The sequence below is a fragment of the Thunnus thynnus genome, chromosome 4 (assembly GCF_963924715.1).
Source record: "Thunnus thynnus chromosome 4, fThuThy2.1, whole genome shotgun sequence".
Taxonomy (NCBI): domain Eukaryota; kingdom Metazoa; phylum Chordata; class Actinopteri; order Scombriformes; family Scombridae; genus Thunnus; species Thunnus thynnus.
The window spans coordinates 28,334,023-28,353,246 of record NC_089520.1 but is presented as its reverse complement, the minus strand read 5'-3'; the positions used below and the strand labels follow the sequence as shown (position 1 = coordinate 28,353,246).

Genomic DNA, 19,224 nt, shown 5'->3' with positions numbered 1-19,224 from the left:
GGTGGTGGTGGGAGGGAGGCAGTATAAACGAGGCGTCTAAACATGTGGAGAGAGCCAACAGGAAACATCTCCCTCTCTCTCTCCGCCCGATGCTGGCCTTCCCTGAGAGCACACTTCCTGTCAGAGCTCCTCTAACTTCCTGTCCAGCCACCGGGAATCCCAGCTGGAACATTCCAGCTGTGCAATAGTCTCCCTGCCCTCTCTGGGCTGCTTGCTTATTACAATTTCTTAGTTGCTCAATCCTTTAGAGACATCCATGCACATATACTGTATGTAGCACGCACACACACACACACACACACACACACACACACACACACATAGAGGACTGCTCTTGTAGTGCTAATACATCCCCTCCTCGCCAGGGGTCGCTACATAACAGCATATTTTCTCCTACTGGACATCTCTGTGTGTCTCCTGCAGTGTGAAACTCTCCGCCTCAGTGCTGTGGGGATACTGGGCTCCTCTATCTGCTCAGAAGCCTCTCATTTATATTACTAGTTTCAGCGCAGGAAGATGCGCACTGCTATTAGTCTAATGGCATTAAATGAAATGGCACATGCATGTTTATGAATGTGGCTTCACGCGGGGCCATATGGGGTGGAAAAAAAAAAGCAGGTTTAGTGACTTTGTGTATGACCTTTTCGGAAAGGGAGCTAATCCCGAGCTATAATAGACTCCGGGACCGATATGGAAAACTGCTGCACCGTTATCTCGGTTGTCTAGGAGACCATCAGAGCACCGGGGCCGGTGGAGATGCCACGGTATTAAAAAGGGGAGTGTGCGTTTGCGTGTGTGTGTATTGGCAAATGTTTTCCTTTTTTTGTCATAAGTGTCACTCATAAATACTGCATTATATCTCATGCTCGATTATGGACGTACAACCATTTTTTTCCCCTGCCACATTTGGCCCGCAGTGTTATGATTTTCTTCTTTTTTTTGTCAGCATGCTGAAATTATAAATTCAATTTTGAAGACATAGGAAAAGGTCAGTCATGAGAAAGGTGAATGAGGGTGCCATGCTCGGCTCGTTATTCGTTAAATTAAACTGCACTCGCCTGACATCAATTATAAAATTTAGTAGGTCTTCTGTGTGCTAAATTATAGCAGACATGGACTGTTAACCAAATGCCACAGCAGTTTATTTAAGTGATAACACGGGCCTAATGTGAGGCCCGTTTGCTCCGGAGGGAAACAGGCCTACTGACCAGACAAAAACCAAATCAGAGAAAACTAACGGTGCATGTTAAGCGGCTTAGCCTGTTGTGAAACTGAAGATAATGCTATGTTTAGATGTGTTTATTAGGAGGGGGTCGTTTTCACAAGTGCAATTATAGCTGGAAATTGAGCTTATCACGTTATCTGTATTTTATGCTGTTATCAAGAGATAACCCTAAAAATATATTATAATAATGTTTTAAAATGTTAAAATCAACTGTGACTGTCTGGCTATAAAATGTGTGAGTATATTGTCTTGGTTTGCAAAAAGTCCAAATTAGCTTTTACCACAATATATATATAGTTTCCCAACGGTGGCCTAAATTCAAACATGGCTACGTCTATCCCAGGACACTAGATGGGACTAATCAGAGAGATAGGCATCATATCACAGTGATGTATGTTTAATATAGCTTGTATTGATATGTAAAGTGTGTGTACCAATGGTCTGGCCAATAAACTCCCTCTAATGCCAAATAGAGCCTATATTGGCTGTACCGCTGCAGCGCGTAAAACGTGTAAATATTTCTCATTCCCTGTGCCTATCTGTCTCTATCAACCTGCGGGATCTCCCCCCCACAAATGATGCATTAGATGCATTGAATGTATTTGTTGTGCAAGTTTGAAAAGGCGGCGATAATCTGGGAGAGGGAGATAAGGAACACCAATTTATTCAGCAGCACTTTGGACCCCGCTTCCAGCCTCGGTCGGTGCTGACACCCCCAGCAGTTTGCTGATAACGATTAGGCCATTTATTATCTTCACAGAGAACAAAGATTGCGTGGTGCCGATGAAATATTACCCCTGGTAATAATCAGAAGAAGAAGGGCCCTGGCATCTAATGCAGTGTGCATATAATATCACGCCTGACGAAAACAGTGCACACACACAAACACACACAGTCTCGTGCAGAACATGCAAACATTTGATTAACACAACAACTGCAAGGAGCCACAAATATAACATTAGGTTAATGTTGTGAATTTGATTTATTGATAGATTTATTGATAGATCACCGATAAGTAGTTAGTGTGTTTTTTTTGCAAAAACTAATAATAATGTAATAGTAGCCTAAATTTGCTGGTTGTCATTTCAATGAGTAATAATTCCCTGACAATGCCTAAAATATAATTGTTGATATAAAATTTGAATTCATGTATTTTTTATTTATTTGACCATCTGATTTTATTCTGCTGCTCTGGTGAATTGTTGTCGGATGTGAGAGACCTTATTCTCGTAATTCTTAACTGAATAGATTCTTCTTAACTCCTCATTTTAAAAGGCATAAATGTTGCCTCAAATGTTTTGTTTGCATAGCCTAATTATATTAATATTGAGTATAGACTACATATTCTAACTGTAACATGTATGTCATAGAAATAGACCATAATTTGGTCATTATTAGTTTGACTTTGGATGATTAATAATAATCAAAAGTCAAACTAATAATGCTGTGTTTTTCTGATAAAGATATTTTCTTCCATAGTCCAAAAAAATAACAGGCAAACTTTAAAAAGAGAGATTTTTTAAATCTATTTAATCTCAAAAAGCCTCTAATCTCTTATATAGACTTTATGAGTCAAAATATTTTGGGAAACCATACTTAGCTTGATTATTTGTTATGCATGCTGGACAAAGTTAGCCTATGATTCCATGAACGTTCATTTTGTGACAACAAATAATAATATTTCTGAACTCTCAGATCTGCTCTGGTGATTTTAAACATTGAAACAAATGTAATTAATTCAGTCAGAGTTCACATTTCTTTTCTCTCCTCTTTTTTTTCCCTTTTCAGCTTTTCTTTCTCCTCTTTTTGTGTGCGTGTGCACTCTGGGGAGCACGAGCCCCGAGTTGCAGAGGTCCTCGCGCCCCTTGCACCTGCCTGGCTCCAGAGCCGCGCACGAGCCCAGGTCGCGTGCAGGAGATTTTAGGGGCTTTGCATGTTTTACAAAGTTGTTGTGACTGTGTGGGATATAAAGCACAAAAACAGGAGGGAGGGAACCGTATTTTTCTTCTTTAACACGTTTAACGCAGTGGGCGGGGGAGGACCAGGGGCTGAGAGTCATGAAGCAAAATCTCAGTAAGTCAATTAGCACAGAGTCTGTCAGCCTTTTACAAAAGCAAAACTAAGAAAAAAATGAAGACATAACATGAAAACAAAATCAAATATCATGAAGAAAGTGTAGCTTATAGGTAACAGCTGCGCCTTTAGGGACCTGCGAAGGACTGGACAAATGTCAAATGCATTTACCCTCTAATTTCTGAGTTCAAATCAAACTTTTTTTGTTGGCAAGCCGCAAAAGTTGGTCATTTACAGCTTACTCCCAAACTGCTCATAACGATTGTGCATGTTATTATCTTGCACCTCGAACAAGAGGGGACCAGGGACCTCCTTTGGCCCTTGAAGGACTCCAGGGAGTCCTCAGCAAAATGAGCAGTTATTTAATTTCTGTATTATTTGACTGCGAGGAGGTGTGAAAAATGTGCGTTAAAATGCTCCTACTGTTACCACCATTAGTAAGCATTTTTACATAAAATGATAACAGCAAAAGGTTGTCAGAGGAGGTTCAGATGCCGACATTTAAAAAAAAGGGTTTTGTAGCAGAAGGGGAAGGTTCAGATGAAATATTGGGAACCTCGGGGGCAAGTTAAACTCTATTGATCACCTCTTGGGAACAGGTATTGCTGCCAGTTTCTGTCTATTTAACTGCGACCCGGAAGACAGGCTGCTGGCTGACGTGCCGTTACGTTGCTGTGTGGCTGCAGCCTCTCATATGGCCACAGAAGTTTTTTGCTCATATTCAGAGAGGTTTGGATACAGCGAGAGACTGAGCGCAGACAGACACAGCTCTCTGCCGGGCGATGAGACAGAGAGCCGCGATTATAGGCCACCGGTTCTTCCATTTTGTCTCGACAGCATCTTTAAACCAGCAGAGACCGTCTGGACACCTTTCCGCCATCGCTCGGTTATTTTGCGCCGTTATTTTGGAGAGAGACGCCGGAGCTGCAGAGAATCAGATGGAGCCACTTTCTCGGGTTTGACTCAGAGAGCGCAGACACTCTGCTAACAGAGCAGGCAAGTCAATCGTTGACATTTTTTAGACTATCTGCTAATTAAAAATCTTTTTGAGGAATATTTTTGACGTTTAAAAATTAAAATAATAAGAAGTCCAAAGCTATAAGTAGGCTATAGCTGTAATTATAGTTAACATGTGTGGGTTCTCATCGATTGATAGTATCATTACTGTAACAAAAAACAATGAGGTTATTTTTCTGCAACATATAATTTCTATGTCTGTTAAGGATGTTTGCTGATTTTACGTTGTTAGTAATTTTTTAGCTTATATTTACCTTCATATTCAGTCTTAGCTTGTGACGCTTATTCGGATTATTATCTGTATAAACCTCCATAACATCTGAAAAGCGGTAAATATGACTTACGGTATAAAAGTCTTAATGTAACATAAAATATGGTATTCAGCTGTGTTACTTTCATTAGATTACAGCGTAGTCTGTTTTTCTTTTTTATCTTTTTAGAACCAAACAAATTATTTTTTATAATTCAGTGAACAATGAAAATGCGCCCAAATTTAAGCCACAATTAATAATGAATGCACATAAAGAATCGTTCAGTATTTATGACATTTTGAAGATTTCACACCGGTCACGTAAATACAAACGACAATCAATTTTAATACTGTGTGTTGCCGTGGGCAAGGTGCTCTACTCCTGGAAGAAAAAAAAAACACACTTCTCGATCACGAAATGGATTAGTGTATCATCAGCATGATATTAGTGACGACAAAGTATTCAATTGTCACGCTTTAAAATGCATAATGACTTGAGCAATCCTCTTTCATCAGCAGAAAGAGCAATCACATCACTACAATGGCTGAGCAGAGACAGGGGAGGGCTGGGGGTCTCCACAGGCATGCAGGAGCAGGAGTGAACACATAGCACCTTTTCCACAAACCTCTCTCTTACCTGTTCTGTTGTCTGCGCGGTGCTTTCTGGACTGTGTGTGCATACATTAAATACAGCAAAGTAACAGTGTGAAGCTCTGTGTGTGTCAGTATTAGACTGTGTAGCTTTCACATAGTGGGCCTGTAAAAAATACTCATATGATTCAGTTTTTTTTTAAATGAATGAATGACTGAATTGATGAATGAACGAGCAAATTTACAAACTGCTGTTGATGTGTTGTTGCTGCATCTTTGACACACTATCAAACAGTTTTTATGCAGAACCATTACAGCATTGTAGAGAACTTTTCCTAAAATGTTCTGTATTTATAGCAACCTAAGAAATATCTTCTGGTGCACAACCCCTTTTGTTAGGTGTGCAGTTCATGCGTTGTGTCCTGCCCTATTCTGAAATGTTATTATTCTGAGCTCAAACTGCTTAAATGGCAGTGAGTGGTGCTCTCATAGCATCATCCAGGCCCCTCTCTCAGCCGATATATGGTCTTGTGTCTGGGTGCTTGTGGCCATAAAGCCCCTCAGTGCCCTGGCTCTATCTAATTAGCCGTGAGTAAAGGGGACAATAATGCTTCAGCTGGTTTGTGTCATTCTCTTCTCTCTGGCTCTGCTTATCTTCACAAGCCCCACTGTGGCTCTTCACACCCCCCCAACCCCCCAACAAAACACATACACATACACATAGAGTCATGTACACACAAACACACACACACATTTGCACAGTCACACACCTCCACTCTGGATAATGATGGATGACCATGCCCAATGGGAACAAACAGGTAGATAAAGCCAATCTCATTTAATAACAGCATGGATCGGAATGATAATCTTGTTGTTCATTAGCCACTGTGGCTGCACAGCGATACAGTTGTTGCACACAGTTCTCACCCGGTGCAGGAGGTGTTGTGAGAGGGATAGTGTTCTTCAGTCTAGGATAGCATCCTTGTGTGAAACAATACTGCTGTGTCCTTGAGAAAAGACAGAGGGAGAGCAACAGCACCCCCACCACCACCCCACCCTCTCCACTAACCCTCACCCTCTCCCATCTTTTGTTCCAGCACAGATACAAATGGGATTAATGAAGGTATAAATTACAGAGGGCTAAATCCTGCTGAGTAATCCATTTGGCAAACATGCAAACAACAATGGGCATGCTGCAGCAGCTAGTCTGAGCCTGACCCGCTCTCCAAGGCCTTGTAGTTAGCACAGCCAGAATGCATCGCATGCAGGCACACATGCTGACCACTGCAGGCTACAGTGACATGTTTAACAGTCTGCTCAGAAAAAAAAAGTCCTCCACATCAGGAGCATCACTGCTCATCCATTCAAGCTCAAACAGAAGGAGTCCTTGTTGCTTCAGGTCGAAGCATGTGTGGCAGCAATTAATCTTCAGCATAAAATAGCTTCTTTTCATTGTAGATATACATACGGTGTGTTATTGGTTATTGGTGTGCACTGTAATACAATATTTTTTAAAGTCACAATAAATAACTGTATTAAGCTAAAAATATTCTAACTCCACCTGCCACTGTGCTGCGTGATTTCAGAGGAATGTCAGTTATTCAGGTAGTCAGCCCTACGCTGCCCCACATGCACTAATTTGTTGATTTTAGGAGTTGACAAGCTCAAAGGGCTGAGCTCATCAACTCACTGCCCCTGGTTACATGCCAGTGATTTACTGACTGATGACTGACACACACACACACACACACACACAGCAGGTATAGCATTAGATCAGAGCATGATTGTCGCCTTGATGACCTGCATCGTGTCATTAGAGTTATGAGGGTTTTTTATCTGGAGAATTTGTAAAGGTATCAGAAGCTTCACACAAACTCCCACCCCCCGTGATTCTGTGACGTCAGGTCCCGGCGTCGGTGTGGCGACCAGTCTAGGCTCCGAGCACCCTCCAATTATTCCCCGTCAATCACACACACACACACACACACACACAAACACACACACACACACACACACACACACACACACACACACACACACACACACACACACACACACACAAGCGCGCGCGCAGGCCCATATCGTCATTGACACAAGCGCGTTTTACGCAAGAATTTCAGTCAATTCTGCTATTAAATAGAATATCATAGAACAAAGAAAAAAAAAGTACTTTTATCTCTTGATCCACTGGCATAATGTGCTTGTATAAACAGGCAGCAAATATTGCGCATAGCAATAATAGCAAAACAATATGCTTCAGTTACTGTTTTTAATTTCTGTATTCAGTGTTATTGTAAGTTCTGAATGAGGGCGTTAAGAGACACTTTGATGATCACCAACTGGTTTTCATATAGGTGAGGCCTTGCGCCCATCCCTGGTGCCACCAAGAGAGAAAGAGGCGCCATTAGTATGCAAACTGTGTTTGATTGCTCTGTCCCCGAGACAAAACCTCTGTTTTCACAAGAGGAATGCCTTGCTACTAATTAAAGACAATTAGGCGCTCCCAACAATGGGGCCAATTTCTGGGTCATAAATCGACTCCTCCTCTGTTGGTTTTAGAGGTGCTGAAAACTCTGTTTATTTACATAACAGCAGTAGGTATGCGAAAAACAACACTTAAAATTATAGGTGGGATTATAAGGCTCAATCACCAACTTAAATCGTTAAAAGAAAAAAACATTTTGCAAGTAGGTGCAAGATTTAATTTTTTTTATTGCTCCAAAAAAACCTCTACAATAGTTAATATTCTCAAGAATATTTTGCAGATGGACAGGTGAAGGCGGCTTACTATGTGATAACATTTTTAAATCATATTAATCATGTCAATAATAAGCTATATATTGCACAAATGAATTTCCCTCCGTGTTAAATGTCTGTCTTTAGGCTTATAACCGCTAAAAAAAAAACAGATTATCAAGGGCCGATTGCTCATTCAGTGTGATCTTCATGAGAGAGAAAGACCCCCGAGAAATTACACTGCTGATTGATAAGTCTTTTAGTTTTTCGGTGCAGGGAAAGAAGGAGAGCAGGGATGCGGCGAGCCAATTGTGGCAGGGCTGGTTGTGATTGGCTGAGACCGAGGCCCCGCCCCTTGTGGCTTGATATGGGAATTTACTGGCGCCAGCCGCATCAGTCTGCGCCACATCTCATTAATGAGCCTGAGCACTGCACGGATCAGGAGGTTTACACATCCAAGCTGTATTTGCCGTCAGCTGATCGAAATTGCAACAGGTATCCAGAGGAAACATTTGTTTTTTTTTCTTTATGCGGAGACGGGATGCATTTGCTGCCGTGCATTACTTTGTTCCCGACATTAAATCTTTAGGACCTCAAAGTGTGTCAAGTATATTTCACGTATCCATGATTAGATGTACATATAAAGGATGCTTCTTCTTTGCATGGGAGGAGAGATGGAGCGGCCGCGATGTTTTCACATGAATTAACATTTTGTTTTCGTGTCTTTGCAGGTGAGAAAGGAGGAGACCGGGTTATTTAAGGATTCTATTTCTGAAGTAAATAAACACAGCCGAGACTTTCACAGCTCAGGAACTATATTGTAAGGAGGATTTAACTTCCACTTGGAGGTAAACATAGCCTAAAAGTAGCGCAACACAGAAAGGCATTCAGAGGAAAGGAGACGACCAGCTCAGCCATGGAGGTCGCAGCGGCCGATCAGTCTCGGTGGATGGCGCACCATCACGCAGTGCTGAACGGCCAGCACCCGGACTCTCACCACCACAGTCTGAGCCACAACTACATGGAGCCCATGGCGCCTTTACTGCCCCAGGACGAAGTTGACATGTTTCTCAACCACTTGGACTCTCAAGGGAACCCCTACTACACCAACTCCCGGGCAAGGGTCACCTACAGCCAAGCACACGGTAAGATGCGCACAACTTTACTTTGACACTTTAATTTGAGATGTCGTCTAGCAAGTTTAAAAAGCTTTACATTTTATTAAAAGGTACTAATACATTTTGTACGGTATAATTAATCCATGAATAAATAGAGGTTGGCCAGTGTGTGCGTGTGTTTGTGGAATATGCATATTAATTTTGTGCAGAAAATATTTACCAAGTTAATAATTCATGCAATGTGTGGTAATTTACTGAAAAGGTTCTTCTTGACATTTCTGGGCCGATACAGCAACATAAAAGGAATTTCTAGCAAATGACAGCGAGAGGAAAGGGAAGTATGTCATTTAACCCCTCTGTGTTGGGGCAGGAGTTTCTGGAGGGAGAGAGAGAGGCACTTCCCGGATATAAAATAAAAACCGCAAATTTACTAATAACAATCTTTAGTCCGAGAGCTGCAGCTGATGAAAAGATACTGCCCTGACGAGTAGCTATGCTTTTTGTGTTTTCTGCTGCCAGAAGGCCTTTTCCCATTTTAAATAGGCAGACAGTGTGAGGCTTCTCCGCTCTGTTTAGGATAATTAACTGAATGTGAGAAAAATCTGCTATTTTAAATTAACTATCAGTATTTTATCAACATCTGGAACTGGGGAAACTAAATGTCGGACTTGAGTAATTCCGAGCATTTAACAGGTAAGATAGTCTATGACTTTTGTTATGCTTTGTAAACTCATAAAAATATATATTAAATAGATTATTTTGAATTTCAGCTCGCCTCACTGGGAACCAGGTTTGCCGACCACACCTCATCCACAGCCCCGGTATTCCCTGGCTGGACCCCGGGAAAGCAGCCCTGTCCGCTGCCCACCACCATAACGCATGGGCGGTCAGCCACTTCAGCAAACCCGGCCTGCACCCCACCGGCTCCGGCTACCCTTGCAGCAGCAGCACCGGCACAGCCCCGGTTTCGTCGCTCACTCCGGCGTCCCACTCCAGCCCGCACCTATACAGTTTCCCCCCTACCCCTCCGAAAGACGTGTCTCCGGACCCCGGCCCTACCTCTCCGACCTCCACCTCGACCAGGATGGACGAGAAGGAGTCGATCAAGTACCAAGTGCAGCTGACAGACGGCATGAAAATGGAGAGCTGTAGTCCGCTCCGCAGCGGCCTGGCCTCGATGAACAGCCAGGCCCAGACGCATCACCCCATCCCGACCTACCCGGCGTACCCTCTGCATACACCCCACGAATACAGCGGCAGCCTCTTCCACCCCGGCAGCCTGCTCGGCGGGTCCTCCTCCAGCTTTACGCCCAAATGCAAAAGCAAAGCCAGGTCGAGCTCAGGTGAGTGTCATGTGTGTTTCTCCCTTACATCAGATGGCAGATTAAACTGATATGGCCTAATGAAATAATTATGGTTTATTCGGCTGAGCGGTGAAGCGCTACACACTGTAGTTTACCCAACCAATCATCAGTAGATAAATGTTTCATTTCTCACCATCTAATATTATAACTTACTTTGTCATACTTGTTGTTGTTGTTGTTGGTATAAGAGATGTTACAAAAATGCAGGGGCATTACCAGGCGGGAATTTACGTCAAAGTTCCTTTTACATTTTATTTATTTTAGGTTGTTCCCGCACTAATGTAATTCTTAATGCTGATGTCATGTTTTGAAAGCAAAACTTGTTGCTCTAGTGGGTCACATGAAAAAAGAGTGAAAACTTTCGTATCGGGCACTTCTCTCTTCTCCAAACCTGCCCGTTTGTTCTATCATCGTCCCACCGCACTCGTAAGAAGCATCCACTGTAAGAGGTTGTTCACTTTTAAGAGGAATCAACCTTAGATGGAACTCATCGGACTAATCCAGGGCCATCGTGATCATGATTTAAGTTTTGTTTGTTTGTTTGTTTGTTTTTTGTTGTTTTTTTTTGTTAGAGTATAGGGTTGATTTGAATGATTGGGTTCAGGCTTACTTAAACGAATTAATTATTCACTGATATCTACAGCCTTTGTTTTGTTGATCTCGGAACAGATGAAACATTGACTAAATTGACGGATCTTTCACGAGAATTTTTTACTTATTCAAATATACTCGAGGTCTCATTGTGACTGGTTTCCATAACGTCATGTGCAGAAAGTCAAATACCTTCATCTTCGTGCCATAGGCTTGTTTTCTTTCAAATGTGGCCTTTATTGCACTTAAAAATGAAGGAGTCACGACGCCCTGGCTCCTGCCATATCCTGTATACCTCCAAGGGAACAAATCACGACCCTCCACCCCGCCCACCGCTCTCCCCAGTACTAACAAAGCACAGGCGACAGAGCCCTGCTGTTTGTGTTTTTAAGCATGGCCTTGGCCCAGTGCACTGACATGAAGTGGAGGCAACCAAGTCCACAGTAGATCTGCTTCTCTCTCTAGATGAGGGTGTATTCAATAACACTGTTACGTCTGTGCATCCGCTCTCCGTTTTGGAGAGCAGTGTATTGAGTAATTCTGATTAAAAATGCACATAATCGGTTTTTCCCTTTACTTCGAATTCTAAGAGTCAGAGAAATTGTTTATAATAAAACATAGCCTATTATCTGACTGTCTGGACAAGCACCTGATTCAATATACTGTGTGTTGGGAGCGATATTAAGGGAAATACTTAAAAATAAATGTGCAGACATTTGAAAAACAACTCAGTCTGGTAATGGGTCTGTAATTTCCCCACATTGTTCCAGCTGCTGTACTTTGAATTAATGGACAAACATGTCAACAGCAGAAATGTTAACAAGCTGCTCCAAATGTAGTTGTCTAATTATCAGTATTGTCATCCATTGTCCAGCTGCTTCTTAATCCACCTGGGGAATGCTCACTGGCTGATAATCTGACTGAATGTGAGCTTTTGTAGCAGAGAAATGTTATACTGTGACATTTAAAAGAAGCTGGCCAGACTGTGCCTGAATCAGTAACACAAACATATCAGCTACGGCATTAAAAAAGACTCTTATCTATCAAAGTCGATGTCCAGTGCCAGTAATGGTGATTGATTGTTGTACAAAATGCCACAATGACATTTCAGCTGTCAGTGCATATACCTTACAGTGGTGTGGCCTCCTGTTAAAACCAGAACTCCTGCAGTCTACCCCAACTTTTCAGATGAAGCTTTCATCTTGCCATTTTTATTTCAACACTAAACATTGCATAAGACTTAGTACATCAGTCATTGCTGGTGAATATTTAAAGTATTAATGACCCCGCTTTAATGTGGTTGCTTTACTTGCGAAACACTTAAGAGGAAGAGAAGGGAGGTACAAAAAAAAAACAAAAAACGCTGAGGTGCATTTCAAAAGGAACATAGCTTTTTGCTCAGGTCAGACTCCATTGTAGAGCAAGGGTGGGACTTTGGGTGTCGCTGGCATTATATCAGGAATAATGAGATGATGCTCTAGGGAGCGAGGGATACTTGAATTAAATGAATTGGTCGGTTTAGCAACAGGCTGTTTGAAGTCAGTCAAACCTGTATGGGAGAGGAAAGAGGGTGGGAATAACTAAAAAAGCAGGTTTTTACATAGAAGAGCCCAGGTATGCACATGAAATCTATCCCAGATATTGTACTATATATCTAACAGTGAATAATACAGACTTTATCAAAATGATGCTGGATTGAAAGCCATTTCTATATTATAAATTGCAGCCAACTGGCATACAAGCTTTTCATCAAAGACAGCAACACTGTCCGGCACATTTAATACCACCACCACACACTTATATTTCCCCTCGTGGGTGCCCACTGAGCTGATGAATAATGTAGTCCTAATTTGATGGTGAGTCTCATTCTTCTTGTTGGACACCTCTGGACATGTTCTGGCTGTCTGTGGCCTCCCCACTCTGGATCGGTTTACATAGAGGTGTCTGTGTCCATGACAGCCATGCACACTTGGTACACCTGCACTCTCATATGGACAGACAGATTTTGACTTCATATTACAGGGCCAACCAGGGCCACTCATGTCGTTCAGCTCTGTATAGTTGCCCGACTGGACTGGACAGCTGCTGTATATGGTTCTTCTGACTGAGGGTGAACTTTTTAATTATATAAAATTCTTCTTGTTTCCTTCTCTTGAATTATATGCAGAGGGCCGTGAATGTGTAAACTGCGGTGCCACCTCCACTCCTCTGTGGCGACGGGACGGTACCGGCCACTACCTGTGCAACGCCTGCGGACTGTACCACAAAATGAATGGCCAGAACCGACCACTTATCAAGCCCAAACGTAGACTGGTGAGTCCTACTTCTCTCTCCATCGCTTTACTCTGAGAGAAGGCACCCAAATATGAGCACAAAGCAGATGCCGGCTGCACAATTCCAGGAAAGTTATATTTTCCCTATGATCTTCCTGGAATTGTTTGTCCCTCTCACCCCCCGATGATCCGCCTTCATGGCCTGTTACAATACTGCTACTATTGCCATTGTTCCTGCTATCATTATTGCTGGTACTTCTGATACTGTTACTGATACCAATGCCCATGCTGCTTTAGTTAACACCATGCTTGAGTAAATGAAAAGCAGCATGGACACATAACATTGTTGTCGTTGATGTACCACTGCTCCAGAGCTGCACAGACACTTCTACCATTAACCCTACTGAGGCTGGACGTACTTCTATGTGGCCACATTTTTTTATTTCATGAATTTCAAATCAATTTGTAAAACAGTGTATTTTAATTCGTTTTAAAATATCTATCACAAACAAGAGTACAATAATTATTTTTATAGTCTTTTATTATTATTTTTTATTATTATTATTCAGTAACTCATGAACCCTTTATTGTTCAGAATGGAACTGAACAATAATGAATGTTTTATTCTTTTATATGGCAGTGGTTGTTTTGTGGACACTTTGTTGTTGTATTTCAGAAATAGCCATAAATAACAACAACTTTATATAAATTAAAACTATTTTCTCTGTCATTTAACAATGATAATCAATTGGTTATGTGCTTAGTAAAAATTAAGATAACCATTCCATTGTGCTCCTAACTTAATAAGTATTGGTAACTGAAATAAATTAACAGCAACATCGTCAATAATAATAATAATAGTAATAATAGTAATAATAGTAATAATAATAATAGACCTAATAATAATCGCGGATTAATTACTGCTTTAAAATTAAACAATAAAAAGTTTCACTGCGCTATAATCTCTTTACAGCAATAAAAAAAGAGGTCTGGACTTTTTCATTTGCCCAGGCTAATTATGATTGCAGAGGCTGTAGCCTGGGTCTAATGGTCTTCATTAACATTAGCTGGTAATTTGACTTGCCAATAAATTGGCCGTTATCAGGCGATCCGCAGAGATATTCTCTGATGGGCTTTTTTTGAAAACACCAAACCTCATTTTTTAATCATATTTTTTTTCGTGTTGTTCCTTGACCACCTCCACGTCGTCCCTCCCCGTGAAAAGTCCATTACATTTTCCACTGGGTCGGCCCATGTGGCTGTAGCTTTTGCATTTTCAGCTCAAGTGTTTTTCAGAGTTGTGTTCAAAGGGGCATCCAGTTGTTTCCTATCCGGATATCTGCCCGGCCCAGATAAGGAAGTCAGGCTCCCGGCTGTTTCCGCCTTCAACCAGCGCGCTGCATTCTCTATGGCCAGCCTGACATACACTGTAAAGAGATTATCACAACACTGGAGGAGCCGCTTATGTGTGAAGAGACAGACCGTGAGGGGCGGGGATTGGAAAATAAATGGATTTATGTTACTCTCTTGTTTGTCATTCTCGGTGAGCAGTGGTACAATCTTAATGCGCTTTTTAAAAAAATTATGCGTTTAAGTTATTTTCGCACAAAAATGACCAGGGCGGTTATTGTTCTCCAGGTCACTAGCAACGAGTCCACCTGAAATTAATTAAAAGAAAATCCTGGATGCTGCCTGCAAAGCAAAGAGCCGGAGGGTTCTTGCATGTAAAGCTAATGTTTCTTATTAAGTGTGAAGAATTGATCCGTAATGGACGCAGGAGCACACAGCCAGGCAGGACACCGGGTCTTATACACGACTTGTAGCTCAGTTTCCCTGGATCAGGATAAATAGAGGGTTTATACAAGGCCTGCATTCTAACATGTTAATAGTAGCATAGCCTACTTATTTTTTTTAATTCATTAAATAGGATCATTCCTAGCAGGCGTGTGCAGAAACAGGCATTTCGCAGAAAAATGTCTCCATATCTTATTGCGCAAATTAGAAAATTCGATCATGGTTGTAGCGGTCTGCCTACATGCAATTGATTTAATAGAGGAGTTAAGTAATTTTTCCAGTCTGAGTGTCGCTTCTTTTGATGCTTTTCTGCACATGGTTCTGCGTTCAAAGTTGAAACCTCACAAAAATCCACGTGCCGCCGTTTAATTTAAGAAAAACTTTCTGTCTCTTATTGATTTTGCGCCGAGGCAGAAATCACAAATTCACTGCATGCAATGTGGTTTTGATAACAGATGATAATGATAAGCCATAGGTGTATAAATAACACTATATTCCCTGTGTTTTTGTCCAGTTCAGTGTCCGCGCTGACCTCTCGCCACCATGTGAATGGGTCATTATTCCTCATGTGTTTTCTCTGTTTCCTTCAGTCCGCTGCAAGACGGGCAGGCACCTGCTGTGCAAACTGCCAGACCACCACCACCACTCTGTGGAGGCGCAACGGGAACGGAGACCCGGTGTGCAACGCCTGCGGCCTTTACTTTAAACTGCACAATGTAAGTAGCCTGGATTTATTTTATTTTATTTATTTTTTTTTTTTTATCAGAAACACAAACGCTGCATTAAAGTGTGAGGTTCTGGGGGAGGAGGGTGAGAGGCGGGGGGGTGGTGGTTGCTGGTCGTTAACTGGTCAAGTGGGCGGACAGCTCCTATCGATTTAGGAGCAGAGAAGCTGTGAGAGTGTGGAGGCAAAGCCTGCTCACCCTGTCGAGCAGAACCCACCGGTCCTCTTTTTTTTATTAATCCATCGTTGTTTCAATGGGGGGCGTTACTCCCCGGAGAGGCTGCAGGGTGGGACTGTCATTCAGTGTAACTGCGTCGGTTACACTGATGAGGATTTGTCTGAGGCTGTTCCTTTCAGCTCCAGCCAGGCCCTCATCCCCATGTATTCATATTGACCAGAACGGTTCTGTTTGGTTTTAAATTAGACAAAAGCTAAAAAACGCCCCTGACTGGTCTTATAATGCAGCTATATATGCAAAACAGCTGCTCATTATTTATAACATTTATTTCACACTGCTGTCATTCGTATTGGACTACCATGAAAGAAATGCATGTAAATCCTAATTGGCAATGCAATATGGGACATATTCCTGGTGACATATTAAATAATGAGCTGGAACTAACAGCAAAATAAACCTTAAGTATTATAATGTACTATTCACACTGTCAGTGCAGCTTTCAGCTAATGTGCTGCTTTCCACAGGTCAACAGACCCCTGACTATGAAGAAAGAAGGCATCCAGACACGCAACCGCAAGATGTCCAGCAAGTCCAAGAGGAACAAACGAGTAGGGGACGGCTTCGACGAGCTATCCAAGTGCATGCAGGACAAGGCCTCTCCGTTTGGCGGTGCCCCCGGCCTCACAAGCCACATGACCCACATGGGTCACCTGCCCCACTTCAGCCACTCGGGACACATGCTGCCTACTCCCACGCCCATTCACCCTTCATTCAGTCACCCCCACCACTCCAATCGCTCGCCGGTCTGGGCTGAGCCTCACTGAGGCTCCACGAGACCCAGAACTCCTCCTCAGCCTGTAGGAGCCACCACATTGCCATTAACACTAAATGGCCTCCACATCAAGCCGAAAGCTGAGCAGACTTGTTGCGTCATGTACAGTGGTTGGAGGGGAGGGACTTTCAGTTGGACTTAATGACTGAAGGTCATGTCTTGCCTGACCTCACTGATGGGACGCTGCAGAGATCAGGACTTCAGCGGACTCTGTGAAGACCTAATGTGACGAGGGCTTTGCGTGTGACTCCCCCGGGTGACTGAGGCTTGCAGGAATGGAGTGAATGGAGACGCTTGTCATTCTTTTTGCTTATTTTTACTAAGTCACTTTGGTACCCACCTCTTCTTGACCCTGTAACAGGAGACTCACGAGAGGTCTTAAAAAGAACCGCTGTTTTCACCTCATCTCATTATATACTGAGATTCGTGCACCCTGTCCATCCCCCGGCTGTCGTCAGTAACTGCAGTGGACAGACAGACTCTTCAGTGCTGGAAGTCTAAAGACTGGCTGAACACAGACAGCTACAGCACTCGTACACCTCTGTTACGAAGCAGTCCAATGCAGACTATAGTACCCACAAACCAGTGCTCTCCTCACATGCTGGATTGTACACCACCACAATGCTCACCTGTTTTTAATAACGGACTTTTATGGAAAAAAGACACAGTAAATAGAGTGTTTATAAATGCTTAATTGCTATTATTGTTGTTATATTTGATGTTATAATTATTGCTACAATAATTTATTTTCACTCTTAAAGCTTTCGTCAAAGACACATGGAAACTGTTATGATTTTAATTTCGTGGTTATTACGTAAAGAAAAACACTGACCTATCTTAGATGAAAAGTCCCTGAGCTGTATGTTTTTATCATTTTTCCATCTCCCAAAAGTAAAGGAAATAAAGTTTAATACTGAAGTCAAATCTGTCACTGCCTCCTACGTTTGCTCTGTCTCGATCATTCCTGTGTACACACACAAACAACATCAGGCTCAACTCTCCTTCTAATGAAGAATGCTTGATTATTAAAATCATAAGTGATATCAGATGTATCAAGGGAAGCTCTGTGATCCCTAAAGCGTGGAAATGCTTTGGTCAGGCTCCTCCTCTATCTGTGATGGCGTTGTTAAGAGAAGGCCTCTTTGTGGAGCTGAGGCCCCAGGCTGGACCATTGTACCCAGACAGCAGGCTCCAGCAAAGGGCTCCAGAGTCACACACAGTCATACATATGCACATACCCACATGCTCCCACACACACACAGACAGACACACACACACACACACAAACACACACACACACACACACACACTTGGAAAAAAACAAATACAAACCCTAGTTCACACCCTTATTTAACCAAATAACCTACGCAAGATCTCTTATTTTAATATCTAAAAGCGAAAATGTTAATAAAAACATATGTGACAAATACTGAGTTGTGAGTGCAGTTCAGTGGGAGCCGTTCTCACTCCCAGTGTCTGTCGGAGTAGCCCTCTCTCTTGGCCACAGTGATTGGAGTGAGAGGAAGGACAGCAGGTCTTTAGTGGGAGAGAGAAGAGGAAGGAAAGGCAATCAGGCGACCTGAGCAAACACGTGGGGGTCTGCTCAGACCCTTCGCACACAGATGTGCACGCAGCTGAGACTGCCAGGAAGCAGGCGTCGACTCTGTTTCTCCCCCATCTCGTCCTCTTTTTCTTTCTCTTTCTTTGTTTTGTTTATGTTTTTTCACTCTCCCTCTTTCTCTGCTTTCTCAATTGTTCTATTTGTCTTTTATTCTCCTCTCTCTCTTTCTCTCTCCTACTCTATGTTGGCCATTGTTTCTCCCCCTCCCATTTAGAAGATTACAGTAAAATAAAGGGGCTGAAGAAACTTTGAACAGAGCCAGCCACTAATGAGTCTGCTCGATTAGGGCCAATTTGAGGTCATCATCACTGAGTTCTGCATGCCCTCACACACCCAGAGCACAAACCATCCGATTAAACAGTCTAGGCTAAAAGTGGACTACTACCCCCCCTCCCGAACCCTCCACCCTACTCACATCTGCTGGACTGCTGTGGTGGTTGATCTCCTGGGGTTTCCCCGAGGCTTGATCATATAGGTGCTGTTTAGTTATTCAGTGTGGCTGAATCACTCTGTTGTCAGCTCGTGCTACATCAGCACCCACAGCACTGACTGGCTGTACACACATGGATTGGACTCTGTTTTCAGAGTGGGGGTGGGATCCCCCTCATCCACTTGCTGAACACCAGTGAAAATATAACACTCGACTGCCAATAAGCAGTCTAGCCATCTGTGTGTAGCACAGTGCTGTGGGTGCTGGGCCGTGTACAAGCCACGGTTCCAGTGGGTTTCGGGCTGCTGCAGCCAGCGAGCCTACTCGGCTGGGCTTGGCCGGACTCCCGGAGCCTGAGAAGGGGAGACGGAGAGAGCCAGCACTCTTCAATGAGGCCCTCCAGAGGG

At 42.8% G+C, this 19,224-nt stretch overlaps 1 protein-coding gene across 1 annotated transcript; it reads left to right on the top strand.

Annotated features, from left to right (window-relative positions):
- Positions 1 to 8,247: 8,247 nt before the first annotated feature.
- On the top strand, positions 8,248 to 17,412 carry gata2a (GATA binding protein 2a). The gene is made up of 6 exons (XM_067588079.1): positions 8,248 to 8,387; positions 8,624 to 9,037; positions 9,781 to 10,353; positions 13,133 to 13,278; positions 15,623 to 15,748; positions 16,459 to 17,412. The coding sequence occupies exons 2-6, from the start codon at positions 8,809 to 8,811 to the stop codon at positions 16,756 to 16,758; spliced, it is 1,374 nt and encodes a 457-aa protein (XP_067444180.1). The 5' UTR covers positions 8,248 to 8,387; positions 8,624 to 8,808; the 3' UTR covers positions 16,759 to 17,412.
- The last annotated feature ends 1,812 nt before the right edge of the window (positions 17,413 to 19,224 follow it).

Bases quoted from the DNA above. Each gene is read 5' to 3' on its own strand.
- gata2a (XM_067588079.1), top strand. From the start codon at position 8,809: ATGGAGGTCGCAGCGGCCGATCAGTCTCGGTGGATGGCGCACCATCAC. The intron at 10,354-13,132 runs GTGAGTGTCATG...AATTATATGCAG, and splicing joins CAAAGCCAGGTCGAGCTCAG to AGGGCCGTGAATGTGTAAAC. The intron at 15,749-16,458 runs GTAAGTAGCCTG...TGCTTTCCACAG, and splicing joins TTTACTTTAAACTGCACAAT to GTCAACAGACCCCTGACTAT.